This window comes from Lissotriton vulgaris, chromosome 2_1, assembly GCF_964263255.1.
Source record: "Lissotriton vulgaris chromosome 2_1, aLisVul1.2, whole genome shotgun sequence".
Classification (NCBI taxonomy): Eukaryota; Metazoa; Chordata; class Amphibia; order Caudata; family Salamandridae; genus Lissotriton; species Lissotriton vulgaris.
The window spans coordinates 1755206001-1755222909 of NC_141687.1; the positions used below are offsets into that span (position 1 = coordinate 1755206001).

General features: G+C 42.9%; 1 protein-coding gene across 1 annotated transcript in view; it reads right to left on the reverse strand.

Annotated features, from left to right (window-relative positions):
• LOC147733239 (malignant fibrous histiocytoma-amplified sequence 1 homolog) overlaps nucleotides 1-16909 on the reverse strand; it is a 196805-nt gene that overhangs the window by 7974 nt on the left and 171922 nt on the right. The window contains exons 7-8 of the mRNA XM_086957801.1: nucleotides 9989-10146; nucleotides 9083-9251 (exon numbers count right to left, since the gene is read on the reverse strand). Coding sequence (XP_086813927.1) covers nucleotides 9083-9251; nucleotides 9989-10146 — 327 coding nt within the window. The remainder of the gene's footprint in view (nucleotides 1-9082; nucleotides 9252-9988; nucleotides 10147-16909) is intronic.

Sequence of the window (16909 nt, forward strand, 5' to 3'; positions counted from 1 at the left end):
ACCACTAACGGAATTAGTGGGAGAGGAGGGAAAGCGTAAGCAAATCTGTTGGACCAATTTATCCATAGTGCATTGCCCTGGGACCGTTGGTGTGGGTACCTGGATGCGAAGTTTTGGCATTTTGCATTCTGATGATTGGCAAACAGATCTATCTCTGGTTGCCCCCATCTCTGGAAGAATGGCTGCAGTATTTGGTCGTGCAGCTCCCATTCGTGTACTTGTTCTGACTGTCTGCTTAGGATGTCTGCTATCTGATTTTGAACTCCTGGTAGGTGTTCTGCTAACAGATAGATCTTTTGAGGAATGGCCCATCTCCAAATGTCCTGTGCTAGTTTGGATAGTTGGAGAGAGTGTGTCCCCCCTGTTTTTGAATATAATACATTGCAGTCATGTTGTCTGTTCTGATCAGGACTGCCTTGTTTGTTGTTTGCATTTGGAAAGCTTTTAGTGCTAGAAATACTGCTAATAGTTCCAGGTAGTTGATGTGCAGTTTCTTTTGCTGCACACTCCACTTCCCCTGCACTGTGTATTTGTCCATATGCGCTCCCCATCCGGAGAGCGATGCGTCCGCTGTTATTATCACTTGTGGAATTGGTTCTAGGAACGACCGTCCTTTGGAAATGTTTTTTGTGTTCCACCACTTCAGAGAGCGATGCGTACGGTCGTCTACCAACACCAGATCTGTAATCTGACCTTGAGCCTGATTCCACTGTGTCGCTAGACACTCCTGTAGTGGACGCATTTGTAGCCTGCATGTGGTATTAGCAGTATGCAGGAGGACATCATGCCTAACAGTTGCATAAACACTCGTGCTGGTAGTGAGTGTTGTGGTTGAAATCTTTGTATTAACCCGACCATTGTTTGTATCCTGATCGGATTGGGGTATGCTATTGCCTTTTCTGTGTCTATAGTAGCCCCCAGGCAGGTATTGCTGAATCTTGTTTGGTTGCAGGTGTGATTTTTTGTAGTTCACCGTAAACCCTAGGTGGTGCAGCAATTGAATTGTCTTCTGTGTGTTGTGAAGACATTCTTCTTGTGACTTGGCCTTTATTAGCCAATCGTCCAAGTAGGGGAAGACATGTATTTGTTGTCTTCTTAGGTGTGCTGCCACCACAGCTAGGCATTTTGTGAACACTCTTGGTGCCGTTGTGACCCCGAGCGGAAGGACTTTGAATTGATAGTGTTGTCCTTCCACTACAAACCTTAGGTATTTTCTGTGGGCTTTGTGAATTGGGATATGAAAGATCCAGTGTAGAAAGAAAGTCCCCTTTCTTCAGTAAAGGGAGTACCTGTTGGAGCGTGACCATGTGGAAATGTTCCGAATTTATGTAAGCATTGAGAGGTCTGAGGTCCAAGATTGGTCTTAGGGACCCGTCTTTTTTGGGGATTAGGAAGTATAGAGAGTATACTCCGTCCCTTGTTGATTTTTTTGGGACCTTCTCTATTGCATGCTTTTGTAGAAGTGCTAGTACTTCTTCTTTTAACAATGTCAGATGATCTTGACTCATTGGACGCTGTTTGGGGGGGATGTTTGGTGGGGTAGCTGTGAGTTCCAGGCAATAACCATGTTGGATAATCTGTCTCACCCACTTGTCTGATGTGATGTCTTCCCAGACAGGTAGGAACTGTGATAGACGTCCCCCGACCGGTGTTATGTGGTCTGGGGGAAGTTCTATGAAGTCACTGTTTTGGGGTTGAGGCGTTGCGGTTGTTATTATTTCCACGGCCTCTACCCTTGTTGTTGTTATTACCCCTGTAATTACCTCTTGAATTACCTTTGGGTGATGTAGGTGTGAAAGAGGTGGATTGCTGATTTGTTCCTGTATTTTTTGAGCCCCCTCTATAGGTGGATCTACGAAAGGAACCTCTTTGTGTTGGCTGTTGCAATGTTCCCATTGACTTAGCCATTTCTGTATCTTTTTTCATTTTTTCTAAGGTCTCATCTGTGCTTGAACCAAAAAGTGTCTTTTGATCAAAGGGTTGGTTCAATAAGGACGTTTGTACTTCCTGTTTGAGTCCTGAGATTCTAAGCCATGCATGTCTCCTTAACATGACACTGGTGTTGATGGATCTTGCTGCAGTGTCTGCTGCGTCTAGGGCGCACTTAATGGAAGTATTAGTTATTATTTTTCCTTCCTGTATTAACTGATCTGCCTTTTTCTGATGTTCTTTGGGGAGATGTGTTATGAGTTTTTCTAATTCATCATAATGTGCCCTGTCATAACGTGCAAGTAGTGCCTGTGTATTGGCTATACGCCAGCTATTTGCCGCTTGTGATGCTACTCTCTTGCCTGATGCATCTATTAATTTTGACTCTTTATCAGGTAGAGGAGCCTCTCCTGTAGATAATGAGTTTGCTCTTTTACGAGCGTTTGAAACTACAAGCGAGTCCAGAGGTACCTGCCCTTTGATAAATATTGCATCCTTTGGAGCCGCCTTATATTTTTTATCAATTCTTGGGTTTAACACCCTAGCCCTCACTGGGTCTTTGAATATTTCTTCTGTGTGACTGAGAAGACCCTTCAGCATAGGAAGAGTACCTGATGTTCTTTGTGCATTAGGTAGCGTCTCTAATAGGAAATCCTCTATTTGAGGTTCTATATGTATATCTACTTTATGATATTTTGCTGCCCTATTAATGAGCTGTACAAACCCTGTGTTATCATCAGGTGGTGAAGGCTTTGAGGGATATAACTCTGGGTCGTTGTCCTCATCTGACCCTACGTTATAATTTTCCCATGGGTCATCCTCATCTGGGATGGTTTCATCATCCCCTTGAGGTTCTCCCTCCCCTGGATCACTGTCTACATCAGACTGAGGTGTAGATGGTCTTGGTGTGAAAGGTGTAGGAATATTTGGCATAGTGTGAGGAATAGGAGAAGAGGGTGTGACTTTAGGTCGAGGAGAAGCAGGAGGAGTTGTATTTGTCCCCAGTGTTCTCTTTTTTGAAGGAAGAGATTTGTCTTCTGTCTGTTCATTCTTTCTCTTCTTCGTCACTACTTTGCCAGTTTGCGGATCGATAAACAAAATCTTTTGTTTGGGATCTGTCTGTTGCTCCTGAATCGGTACCGAAGGCCTTGGTTCCGAAAGGTGCTTATGTTTTCGATCGTCAATGTTCGGTGTTTTCGGCACCGAGTGTTTACTCGATTCCGACTTCCTGGGTATCGAGTGAGTCTTGGACGTCGAATCATGCTTCTGTTTCGGCATGGAATGTTTCGATGCCGAGCTTTCCCTTGTATGAAGCTTCGGTGTCGAAGTCGATGTCGACCGTTTCTCGGATCCGACATGGTGGAAGGCCGAGTGTTTCGGTTTCGTTGCCGGGCCCGAGGGCGGGGCGTCGGAAACTTTTTTATGCGGTTTGACCGGGCTCGAAGGCGGGGTCGTTACCACACGGGGTCGGTTTTTTGGTAAGGGGACGTCGTCACTCACGGTTTGTTGCACGTCGAGTTCTTCGACATCCGACTGGTCCCCTTCCGACCCCGACTGATCCTCATGATCCTCTTCTTCCTCAAGTTGCTCGTCTCCGAACAGCTCTGGGATCGCCTCCAACTGCATTCTGGAAACCTCGTGTCTTCTAGCCCGACGATTTCTAATCATTAGCTTGGAGGAGAATGCTGCGCAGGCTTCGCAGTCCCTGGATTCGTGTTCAGGCGATAGACAGAGGTTGCACACCTCGTGTAGGTCCTTGTGTGGGAACTTAGCACCACACGTTGGACATTTCTTGAATGGAGTCCTTTCCATGGACTCCGGGCTTGACTGCGTCGAGAAAGGCCTCCTGTTCGTCGACGTAGATCAAAGTTTTTTCTTCGATGTTGAAGTCGCAACGCGCCGGAATGGAAATGAAACGAGTTCGATAACAATACCGTCGAATTGGAAAGGGAATACGCGCCGATAAATCCCTTTTTTCTGAAGTTGATCTGGAGCGTCTCAATCCTCATCCGAACCCGATGGCGGAAAAAAACAATCTAAGAATGGAGCCGATGCCCATGCGCACTACCAACCAAAGGAGGAGTCACCAAGATACAAAAGACTCTCCAAGAGAAAAACAAAGTGCAATCATCCGAGCCCAACACCAGATGGCGATCTATTCATAATGTACCATCTGCAGCCCATATGCCTCGAACATAGATTTACTGATTTTTAATTACCGAATTTTACCGATTCGGTAATTAAAAATCGGTAAATCTAAGCTGTGGACATGTAGGTATTCCAGATGTGCTGGAATACCGAATCGGAAGTATTCGGTATTTACCGATTCGGTAAATACCGAATCGGTAATGCCCATTCATTCCTATGGGCTTTGAAGCCCATAGGAATGAATGGGCATTACCGATTCGGTATTTACCGAATCGGTAAATACCTATTTCCACAAGGGTGCAGGGGGTGTCACTTTGGCACCCTCTGGCACCCCCAAAACAGGCTCGGGTGGCATGTGGCAGGCATACATGCCCTAAGGGCAGGTCTGCCTGTCACATGGCATAGGTGTGCATGCACACATGTGCATGCACACCGGAATCGGTATTTTACCATCAAATTGGATTTGATGGTAAAATACAGATTCTGTAAGGCCTCTGGGACTCAGAAGAGTCCCACCTACATCTGGGAGCCTCAGATTCGGTAAATTTACCGAATTTTTATTTTACCGATTCTGTAAAATTGCCGATTCGGTAATTTTACCGAATCGGTAAAAAAATGCCCCCTACATACCAGTCACCCATTTACCGATTGGTAACGGCCAAAATCGGCCGTTACCGATCGGTACATGGCCTGAAACGGCCACCTACATCTGGCCCTAACGTGTTCAACAAACACATAATGGAAATAATTACAGCACACAACATGCTACACCGCAATGCCTTCTTTCTCGGAGATGTCACTATACATTGGAACGATGAGGTTGGCACAGAGGTCTCTACTTTAAAACACTTTGTCTCAGAACAAAACCTGACCCAATCATGTACAAGACTAATACATTACATGGAGCAACGCTCGACTTAATCATATACAGAGAAAGAGAGCTGACAATTGAATCTATCAAACATAACGACCGGTCTGATCATCACTCAATCCTATTCCACCTAACTGCACACACACACAGTGCTACAGGACAAGAAATCAATCATTAGTGCTGGGTTAGAGACACCAGAAACATGAACAGGGAGGACCTGGCCTTGCCTTGCCTGAGAAAGCTCACTCCCCCAAATGAAACGCATAATGTTCTCGAATTAAAAGAGCAATACAATCTAACAGTGACAAACAATGGAGACAGTAGCCCCACTTAGTCTCAAAAGACAGAAAAACAAACCCTCCCACCTTCGTACAATCAAAAGCTAAAGTATGACAAGCATTTGCAATGCAATAGGTCTCGCATTGATGCGAGTTTGAGCTACTGACATTGCAAATAACAATGCCTTTTATTTTTGTTTTCGTTATTAAAATATAAATATAAGGCATTGTCATTTACAATGCCAACAGCTTAAACTTGCATAAATGCGAGACCTATTCCATTGCAAATGCTTGTTTCTACTTTCTGCCTCTCTCATTTCTGTGCCTACAGTGTCATGATGGGAGTTTAGAAAGGGTTTGTCTCCTTAAGGCAGGCTCAAAGTAGTAGAAAAGTTTTTTTTCTCCAAAATTAATAGAAGCGTTGCACATGTTGTGCTCTGCCCAACACAAATACACACTAAAAAAGTTCTAAAGTGTGTCCGAGCATAGTATTTTGTACTGGAAGGGCACCCTTTCAGTACAAAACCTATGTTATGCATCCCACACACCTTTGCACCGTGGTGCAAAGGTGTGTGTGCAGCACTAGACAGTCTGAAAGTGTGTCAGTATTTTAGAAGAGAGCAGCAGTGCCATATCTGAGTAGATATGGCACTGTCCTTATCTCTCTCTCTCAAGCAATGCAGCACAGCGAGTTTGGTTGTGAAATATTACTAAATCTGCTCCCCAGTAACAAAGGAAGGTAACTTAAAGGTGTGATTTGCAGATTGTGTGACCTGATATCACAGTTTCAGCACTAAACCAAATTATGTGATGCTCGGCAATCAACTTCATGTGACTATACCACAAATGTATCTTAACTGTACCTATGCAAAAAAACCAACAATTTATAGTGTGTAATCTTGATTCGTGTATAAAAATACTTTTGTTGCCGATTCAAATAATGCATGTCCAAATATATCTTTCTTTCTGCCTCATGCCTGCCATACATATTCAGGTTTTCTGTTGTATATTTATCAACATATATTTAGAAACTTCAAAATGTTTTAAATGTCAACCAATACAGTAACCTAACACTATTTAATAAATTGAAACACTGGTCAAAAACATTGAAGTTTATTTTTGTTTTTAGCAGTTTTCTTATAGTTATATGTCATCTGTAGTTAGGTGTCCAATACCTGCCAACAAACACAGTACCACAGTGCATGCTCATGATAATCTGCTCCCCTCTAGTGTTTACCCAGTGATGAACTGATGTCACCCAGTAGATCAATAGGTGGGGTGGAGTCCCCTGAATAGAGGGATTCTCCGGCGTGATATTTGGAGCCTCTTCACAGATGATGGGGCTTATTTAACCGCATCGCTGCAGCGGCTTTTCCCGCTGTGCGCGGCATTTTTAAAAATCCCGCGTAACGTGACAAAGCCAGCTCGTCATCCGCGCAGCGCAGGTAACGCCCATGACGAGCTGGCTTTGTCATTAGCGTCGAAGGGGTTAAAAGACCCTTGCGCTGCCTCTGCGTCACTTTTAACATGGGAAAAAGTGATGTACCTGCTGCGCAACAGGCCTTTTAACGTGGGAAAAAGTGATGTACCTGCTGTGCAACAGGCCTGTAGATAAATCCCGGGATGCTAAATAACCTCAGGATATCGGCTGGCAAACTGAAACGTTCAACGATATGGTATAACGGGCCGAGATGCCCACTTTGGGACGGGAAACCATGTTCGAGTCTCTGCGTCGGCTCACCATCCTCTGATATGAACAAGTAACTGAATCTCTTTGTGCCTAAAAAACATGAATGTGTCCCTGTGTAATGTAACTGTTGCTCGTTTGAAGCGCACAAACGTTAGGGGTGCAGTGAGTGCTGCAAAAACAGCAAAACTAAAAAAAAAAAAAATAATTACAAACCGTGTTCACCACACAGACCCGTCCCCTCCTCCCGCTCAGTGAAAAATGTTTGGCAGATGAGGGATATAATATTGGTCTTTGGTTTGAATCAAAGGTTCTTCTCTGGTTTACGCTTTATTTGAATTTTTTGATTTGCCTGTCTCTATTGTTTATAAAACAAGGCTCAATACAGTTGTTCCTACAGAGTCTTTAGCACCCAGCACAGTATTTTTCATATTGTTGAACTCATTAAACACCCTGATAAAGTAAGACTTCTAATTCTCCCCCTTGTCTCAGCCTCAGGTTGCTGCCTTGGACGTTTTACTTTTAAGACGGCAGATCGCTGTTAAATGTACATCTCTTTGTAATTGTCCATAATAGCCACTTGATGGCCCTGTTGCTTAAAGAGAAAGGAGGCTGACGTAAAAGGAAAATATGGTTGGTCGATTCCCATAAAGGGGCAATTCATTTAAACGTGCGCTTCAAAAAAAGTAATCTGTAGGATGAACTCCAAAGTTATTGCACTTAAAACAATGAAACCAAAAACGTAAAATGAATAAAAGTGCAGTATTTCATTTGCTTCATAAAGGAGCCCCAAAATGCGCATCACACACAACACAGAGATGTTAATGACTTTCTGAGGCATTCGCTTCACATTAAGCTGCTGACCTAATATAACTGCCCAAACCGCTCTTTGCTTCAATTACTCGGTAACTTGGGGGATATTTATTCACCGTATTGTCTTTCGACAGACGACAACATACTCCATGGTCACATGCGTTTCAATTTTAACAGAAATGATGTCCTTTTAGGTCAAGGAATGAAATGGTTAGTGCTAATATAGATGTGTCGTAATATTGTGAGCTGAGCACTTCTGCCGAGTTTTTTTGTGCAAGGTTGTTTGAGGAAAGTACTACTTGTAGCAGATTTACCAAATAAAATCACAGCGAGAGGCGATGGTGGGGCCTGGGTGGGGGTGGAGTCTCCATATCCAATCATCCCTCCACCCACCAAGTCTCCAACTTTCCCCCTCTCCCCTAGCTACGCGGCTGAATGAAGGGGAGGGGGGATAGCGGGGGGTTCTCGGTGCGCTTGTGTGTGTGTGTGTGTGTGCGCGTGTGTGTATGTGTGCAGCGGCGGTGTCTCTGTATGTGTGCGTGCGTGTATGTGCGCTCGTGCGTGTGTCTCTGTGTGTGCGCTCGTGTGTGGGGGTGCGCATGCGTAAGCAGGGGGAGGTGTGGCTGTGTGTGTTAGAGCTTCCCAGGAGACAGGAGATGTGCACACGCGCACACGGCCCGCTCCGATCCCATTTATGCGCGTGGACATCTCTTGTCTCCTAGAAAGCTGAGCCGGTGACTATAGGTCTCTGGCGAGACCGCGCTTTCGCGCGTTAATCCAATCGAGCACAGCCATAATCACCAATAAATGTGATTACAGAAATGCAGGACCATAATGAAGCCACAAAATCCACAGTAGTCATACAAGGACATTGTACAACGCATCAAACATGGAAGAGGAATTGTACTAATTACAAAGTCTTCTCCAAACAACTGGTCTCATCTCTGCCCAATGCAAAGCAGCAGATAAAACTGAAAAAAGAACCAAAATTGCATCTAAGGACCGTTAGGATAAACACATTTTTCTAGGCACGTCAAGAAAAATGAACAATGGCACTGTGCAATAAAAAAAAACCACATCAAATAAGTATTTTGCATAGCCACACTTTGATCGCCGTTCCTAAAATATATAAACCCAAAAAAAAGCACATTTTACAAACCGGCTTATCAAAATACAAGTACTAAGTGATTTTAGAAATGAAGATGCTGCATTGACAGGAGGTCTCAGGGCCGCCGGTGAGACCAGAGTTCTCAATGTTAACAGTGAATATCCTACATGGTAAGGTGCAGTCCCACCACCGAGGTGTTTTTACATCAAAACGCAGTTTATAAAACATAGAAAAATAAGCATACGCACATATAGTAAGCAATGTTTGTGCTGTGAACATCTGGCCAATCAAATTCGTCAGGGCAGCCGGCTGTCCTGCAGGGCGTTCTTAGGCACAAATGTAGACCTTGCCACTCCTCTGAGAGCTTTCTGATGAGGGAGACGATCGACAGGACGAAGTCCCACACAGGCCTGAAATCTTTACAAAAAAATAAATCTGTTTAATCTTTTGGCTGATTTAATGGAGATCCTTGCAAGGTCTCTGTTACTCATATGATTTCAGAGAATGACCATATAAAATATTAGTACAAAATTAGTAGACGAGGGTGCACATTTCTGCTTCCACCTCAGGTCAAATGAGACCTCACTTTACCTCTCCTCCCTAACCACTGCCTTGTCCTTTGTCTGTGAAGAGAAAGACATCCACCTTGGCTTGTGAAAAGCCAATCACATCCACATCCATGTATTTTTGAGGCAATCGTTTTTCATAAACTTGAAAATATAGCTAATCACAAGGCTTATTCATTTTCGAATGCTCCTAATCCTCACAGGTAGCAATTACATACATATCTCACAGAGATGCACTGCTCAGCAACATTCTGAGGTTTTAGTTCTCAGAAATTGCTCTACCTCAATTTACAGATTAGTTGGGCTTGTGGAGGTTGGCTCACAGAGCTCCATTGCTGCCCTGGAGGGGACATCTTTAGGAAGTGGTAGCAACATTTATGTTAATACCTTTATTAATCAAGGCTGTTTACGATGGTTTCATTTTTACACTGTTATCATGGAACTGCATTATGGCAGGAAGACATTCCCACAGCCAACTAGACTAGTAATGTTTACCTCGACCACCAGTGTGAAAGTATTTGTACTGCGCACCAAGTTTATGCTCTCTTCAGGCAAAGCCATTCCTGTTGGCAGACCACAAGTCCTTACCAGGCTTCTTGTACGGCTTCCTACCCCGGATCTCAATGTAGCTATCGCCCTTTGCATTGTTCTCCTTGATCAGCAGTGGTTTGCCATTGCTCACTAGCAGGAACATTATTCTTCCAACCCAATTGGTTTTGTAGAAAGAGCAAGATTTGACCATCAGCCTAGAAGACACAAAGCTGAGATTAAGGCAAACATGTGGTGAAGTGATCAATGCACTTGTTTGGTGTGCCAGTAAAACATACTTTTATTTCACTGAGATAAGAAAGAATCAATAAAAGACTCATAACACAAATCAAGGCATCCTATTGAACAAGCTCTCAACAGAAAGAGATCACAGTACGATTTCTGGCGTACATGTATAAGTGCACTTTTCATAGGTTGTATCCAGCAGCACAGCACTGTTTATTGCACCCAGTAAATACCAGGTGTGTTAAAGATTGCAACCTATATCAACTTTCAGCAGGTCACACCTGATGGAATTTAATATGGAAAAAATTAACCCGTATGTACTAGGACATGCTGATATTGGTGGTAAAAGTTCCAACATCTGCATGTTATTCCACAAACATATTCTAATGTGACAACACATCAAATAATCTTCAAACACCTTTGCATCGGGTTTCGATCAGATGCGATAATGATTTCATCAAACACTAGCCACTGGTAATCACACCCTAATAGAGTAAAACATAATGGGTAGTTATTAGCCTGGTCAGAGAGCCAGCCTCTGTAAGCGTTCAGTATCTTGCACTCTTAACAGTGGCGGTTGGTATTTGAGGGCTTGGTGAGGCAGGTCGCAGGCATGAGGGGGGAGGAGGGAATAAAATAAAATGAAAATACACACTTACCTGTCTGCCGCTGTCGCCTCCTCCCAGTCCTCTTCCCCGCTTCCAGGGTAGGTAGCAGAATGCACCCGGCTCCCAGCCTCCCAATGGAATGGAATGGAATGGATGGAATGGAATGGATGTGGATTTATAGAGAGCAAATTGCTGCCCGAAGGCGTCCAAGCGCTAGAATAACCGGGGACCTGCAGAGGGGCCTAACTGGGATTAGTGGGGCAGATTAAAAAGAAAAGTTTTTTACTGTTTCCGGAATGTGGGCAGATTGCAATTGGCTCTCAGGTGCAGGGGGAGGTTGTTCCATGCCAGCGTTGTAGGCGAACGCCCTGCCGCCAGATCTGGATCTTTTTATTCTTGGTATCGTGGTCAAGAAAGTCTGGCTGGAGCGGAGGTTTCTGCTGGGGAGGTAGTGGGTAATTAGGTCCCAGGTAATCCTGGGACCTGTATCCCTGAAGGCCTGATGTGCAATGCACATGGCTTTAAACAGAATCCTCTGGCGCACTGGTAGCCAATGAAGGCTAGCCAGCCCGGCCCTCACCGATTGTCTGCGCGGGATGTTAAGCAGCAGGTGTGCTGCGCAGTTCTGCACTATCTGGAGTCTGCGTATGGTATATTCTGGGGCACCGAGATAAAGCACGTTGTTGAAGTCCAGGCGTGATTGTATTAGACCCTGTACAGCCACCTGTCTTGCCTCCACGGGAAGGAGAGGGAAGATTTTTTTTAACATTCTCATAGGTCCAAAACAGGCGGCTGAGAGTTTTGTGGCCTGGGTGCTAAATGATAAGGATCTATCCAACCAAACCCCAAGGCTCTTGATGTTGTTTTTTGGGGTTGGAGGAAGGCCTAGACAGGGGGGCCACAGGGTGTTGGGGAAGTAGGGATCAGGGGAACCTAGGAGCATCAGCTCAGTTTTGTCCCCATTCAATTTGAGGAATGAAGAGGACATCCAGCCCTTGACCTTCTCTAGGCATTCTTTGAGACCGCCTGACGCAGGCATATTGGCCTCCTGCGCCAGTGAGACCACCAGCTGCGTGTCGTCCGCATAGGAGATGATCTTAATCCCAAATGGGCGGACGACCTCAGCCAGTGGCCTCATATATATATTGAACAATGCGGGGCTCAGAGAGGAGCCCTGAGGGACCCCACACTTTAAAGGTCTACAGGTGGACATAGACTCACCCTCAAAGACTCGGAAGTATCTATCCTCTAGGAAGGATTTGAACCACAGCCAGGCTTTGTCCCTGATCCCGGTGTTGGATAAACGGTGCAGCAAGATGTCATGGCTGACCGTGTCAAACGCTGCGCTGAGGTCAAGGAGGATCACTGCCACTGAACCTCCTTGGTCCAGGATCTTTCTGGACTCCTCTGTGACCATAAGAAGGGCGGTCTCAGTCCCATGTTTGGGTCTAAAGCCCGTCTGGGTGGGATCTAATAGTTGTTGTTCTTCTAGAAAGTTTACCAGTTGGAGATTTATAAATTTTTCCAGAAGCTTACTCACCCATGGGAGCAGGGAGATTGGACGGTAATTACCAAGGTCAGTCGGATCCAGGTTGGATTTCTTCAATAAAGATCTGACCATGGCCTGTTTCCAGGCGGGCAGGACAATGGCGGTGATGGATGAATTTAAGACATCTCTAATGGTCGGCAGAATGAACTGTGAGGCCGCCATAATGATGTCTGGAGGGGCTGGATCGTCAGGGGATCCGGACTTGACTTTTCGGGCTATGGATTCAAGGGTTACAAGGTCTAGAGAGGGGAAATGGGTCAGGGTAGATAGAGGTTGTGGTGGGGAAGAGATTGAGGTTTCATTGGGTTGGGCTGAGAGAGTGATGTCCTTATGGGGGAAGGCTGAGTAGATTTTATTCACTTTTTGATGAAAGAACTCAGCAATATTATTACCAATAGCCAATCACAACGTTGTAAGGAAGCATGGTGATTGGTCTGAGCGCCGTGGTTCGGCACTCAGCAAGAGAATGGGAGACTGGGCATGGTTCTCTACCTAGGCTGTAATGCAGCCTTTATGGAGAACATGCGAAGTGCACATGACGGTTTGGTGTGCCCGTGATAGCCGGCCAAAGCATCCTGCGCACTTGGAGTGGGAAAACCACTCCTCCCCTGTCCTGCTCTGCATGTAGAGCAGCCCCATCCCAACCAAGCTGGTGAGTTATTAACATTTTGTATCTTCTTTTTTCAACCTGCTTAGTGGGGCGATACTCCTCCACCTTAGTGGACAAGCCTCCCCTGAATCTTAACTCTCATGTTGCGTGTTTATCTAGGTTCCTGATCGATACTGTGACCTTATGCCCCTATTCGGCTATAAATCCATTTATTCCCTATATTGGCATAACCGTTCAAGTGCGATATTCAGAAAGTCATCTCTGACCTCACACGAACAGAGCCACGTTCAAGGATATCTCTCTCTGCCACTTCCTTTGCAACCAATTAGTGCAATGACAGAGCAGAAGTCACTATCTGATATTCCTAGATTAACACTCCGAGTTCTTCAACAAGATAAAAACTCAGCAAACTGGGAAATCCCCTTTGCTTTGTTTTGATTAGTAATAGAACTCTAATGAGCAACTGATAGCTATCACTTCCTAGTGACATCTTTAATTGACGTCCTATGTCCAGCAAACTTGCGTCAAACCCGGCACCTGTCAGGTATAAATACTACCAACGTTGCCTTAAGCAATTGTGGTTGTGAGCTGTTGTGCATCCCATTGCTGTTGAGCACTGTAGCACTCTGTCGCTGCAGCCTGCTGTCCCTGTGGTGGTGAAGCTACTGATACCATTATCGCCGCCAAAGCGCGAACGATGGTGCAGTACGCTTAGGAACTGAACAGCCGTCCCTCTCAGAAGAGCCCAGCAGATTCCAGCTGCCGCGGACGCTGTCCCCCGCCTCCTCCTCTCGACGCGCTGAAGAAGAGCCGCTGCCTTTCTCGTGCAGAGAAATCCAGCTCCGGCGTTTCCGGTCTACCCTCGCGGGTGACAGGGATATCGAGCTTCCCCTGAAGGAGATACCAATCCTCCATCATTCTATTCAGAGGTATGGTGTTGACTAAACCCTTAGATGAGAATTCTTGAAACAAACCTTGGCAAAACCAACTTAACTTAAAGCTACTTACTTACTCCCCTTCCACGTGTTAGGCTTAGGTCAGGCACACTGGGGTAGGCTTAGTTAGAAGCACCAGTTGAGTATTTTAGCCTAATGTATATATGACTGTATATATGTTTTATTACTTTTAACCATTGTATGGCTAAGAAACCATATCAATGCTTTTACAGTTCTATTTCGCAATACTTATCTTACTGTACGTACTTTTTATAATAACAAGTCTTGCAATTGTGGCAATACATTTCTCTTGTACGAGAAGAAAGACTGTTCAATAAATGTTAACCCTTTATTGACAAACGCCCGTCTCTCTATTCTCTACATCTCGTGAAAGTAAACTGCACTAAACTGACTGAGTGAAATACCTGTCTATTGTTTCACACAACCCTAGAAATTGACTCTTGATCTGAGGAGCAAAGTTGTCATGTTGCACGGTTGTTGGAAAACTGAATCCCTTCTTGTCTGTGCCAGGGAAGCTGATCACTTCCCATGCAGAGAAGAAAGTTTCCAGTGACCTCTGAGCTAGTTGGTAACACACCCAATTAAGTTTAGCATAGTCAGTGGAGGCCTGGAATATCCGCAGTTCCACGTCGATACTACTGTTTATGTTATTCCAATGCGCAGGGCCTAGTGGAAAACTAGGAACTACACTACATGGCGCCCAACGTTTGGTAAGGCGATAAACTAACGCAAGACGTTAGAGTAACTCAGTCGTGCATATTTCACACAGACCCCTTGCTCCCGTAAATACTCCAATAGACGTCTGGAGTGGGTGAAAGGTTAAAATCCGCCCGACCTTAGTAGGAAGAGATTCCTATGTAAAGCTCTGGTTTATTCAACGTTGAAGGATACAGTGTTCCAAAATATTGTGCACCTAATCTTTGTCTCCTTGGAGACCTACTCTGCAAACCTCGCATTTTTACAATGCCAGAAAACGGAACCCCTGGGGCCGCAGCAGATGCGACTCAGCAAGGTCCCGAATACACAGACCCGGATGCTATTATCATCCCGGTCCACTTAAGAAGATCTATAACTTTAAAACTTATAGATAACAGACTGACACCTCAAGGTGGTACAGTAATTTTCGTGATAGAGGCTCACGAATATCGGCAGACAGAGGTATTCTATTCGAATCACTGACAGATTATCGATTTCTAAAAAATCGACCTACTATAACATCGAGTCTCTAATATCGATAGCACTAATATCGACACCCTATACTTAACATGAAAACTACAATAATATCGAGCAAACTATATCGATGCACAAAAATATCGTCTACAGAAATATCGTTAGCATTATTTTCGAATACCATAATATCGACACTCAATACTACATATACCACACTACAATAATATCGAATACAAAAATTTCGATAGCACTATTTTCGTCAATATCAAAATATCGATAGCTAAATTATACTCCATTTTTTATATATAACACCAATAAATCTATTCTCTAAGTAATACACACATTTCTAATGACTTCACTAATGTATTTTCAAATTATTAAGTAACATTTAGTGTACAATATTGTGTTTTCGCAAACTGACAAAATTTGTATATAAACTCTTTGTAAACATACTTATTTAATACTTAGTACTCATTTTACATAATCTTTATTTATTACAAGACTTTTATTTTACATAAATATATCATTTCAATTCCTCAACATAAACTATATAAGAAGATATATCTTAAATGTTTTACTTAAAAAAAATTCAAACTAACCAATAGTAACTCGTCTTTACATATCTGACCAATCAGATGGCAAACTTAATTACACATAGACTATATAAATCAATCACAAACAGCCATACAAGTTGCAGGAAATATTCTTCGTGACCACATACTGCCAATTTTGGGAGCACCATCTATATTCTTCTCTTCAAGAAAATTCGTCCTGAAACTACAAGTAAGTAATCATATAGCTCTGTTAATAAATTCTACTTTTTTTGTCTATTAATTATAGACCAAGATTTGTAACCTAATTTGTTATTTCTTTATGTACTTTACCTTTAAACAGACTCTACAAACAAATCAAGTTATACTTCAACTTTAAGATACAGGACACTTTAAATTTAAAAAAGGTATCTACATATGTTTAACATTTACTTAACGTTCTTTGCCAATTATTGGCCTAATTTAAAACTCTATACTTTGTTTCTTAGCCTGTAAATCTTAATACATAGTGTGAAGCCAGAATTTTTTGAGGAAAAAACGTTGCAATGCTGTGTAAAAAATATTTTCTTCCTGTTCTTAAATATGTTTTAATGTGCTTTTACTCATAATACATGTGTCATCCTCGGTTCTTTTTAGCAATTAAGTAACAATGCTTTATAACAAATGTGTATTATTTATATAACATATAAACGCATTAGTAATTTTCATCAACTTTCTCTCTAAACAGAACTCAAAGGTACAGAAAAGAGATAATTCACATCAAAGAACAAACATTCTGCTACTACTATAATTCTCTTGGTAAGATCATAAATAAAAAATAACTAGTCTTTATAAACTCTATGGAATGTACTAGAAATAAAATGCCTCTTGTTATGCATCTGTTAGTATAATCTTCCTGTTCTTAAATATGTTTTTTTGTGCTTTTACTCATAATACATGTATCATCCCCGGTTCTTTTTAGCAATTAAGTAACAATGCTTTATAACAAATGTGTATTATTTATATTACATATAAACGCATTAGTAATTTTCATCAACTTTCTCTCTAAACAGAGCTCAAAGGTACAGAAAACAGATAATTCACATCAAAGAACAAACATTCTGCTACTACTATAATTCTCTTGATAAGTTCATAAATAAAACATAACTAGTCTTTATAAACTCTATAGAATGTACTAGAAATAAAAATGACTCTTTTTATGCATCTGTTAGTATAATATTGGAAATGTCTCTTTTTAAATTCAAATAAACAAAACTATTTTTAGAGACGTTATAACGTAAAACAAAAGTTA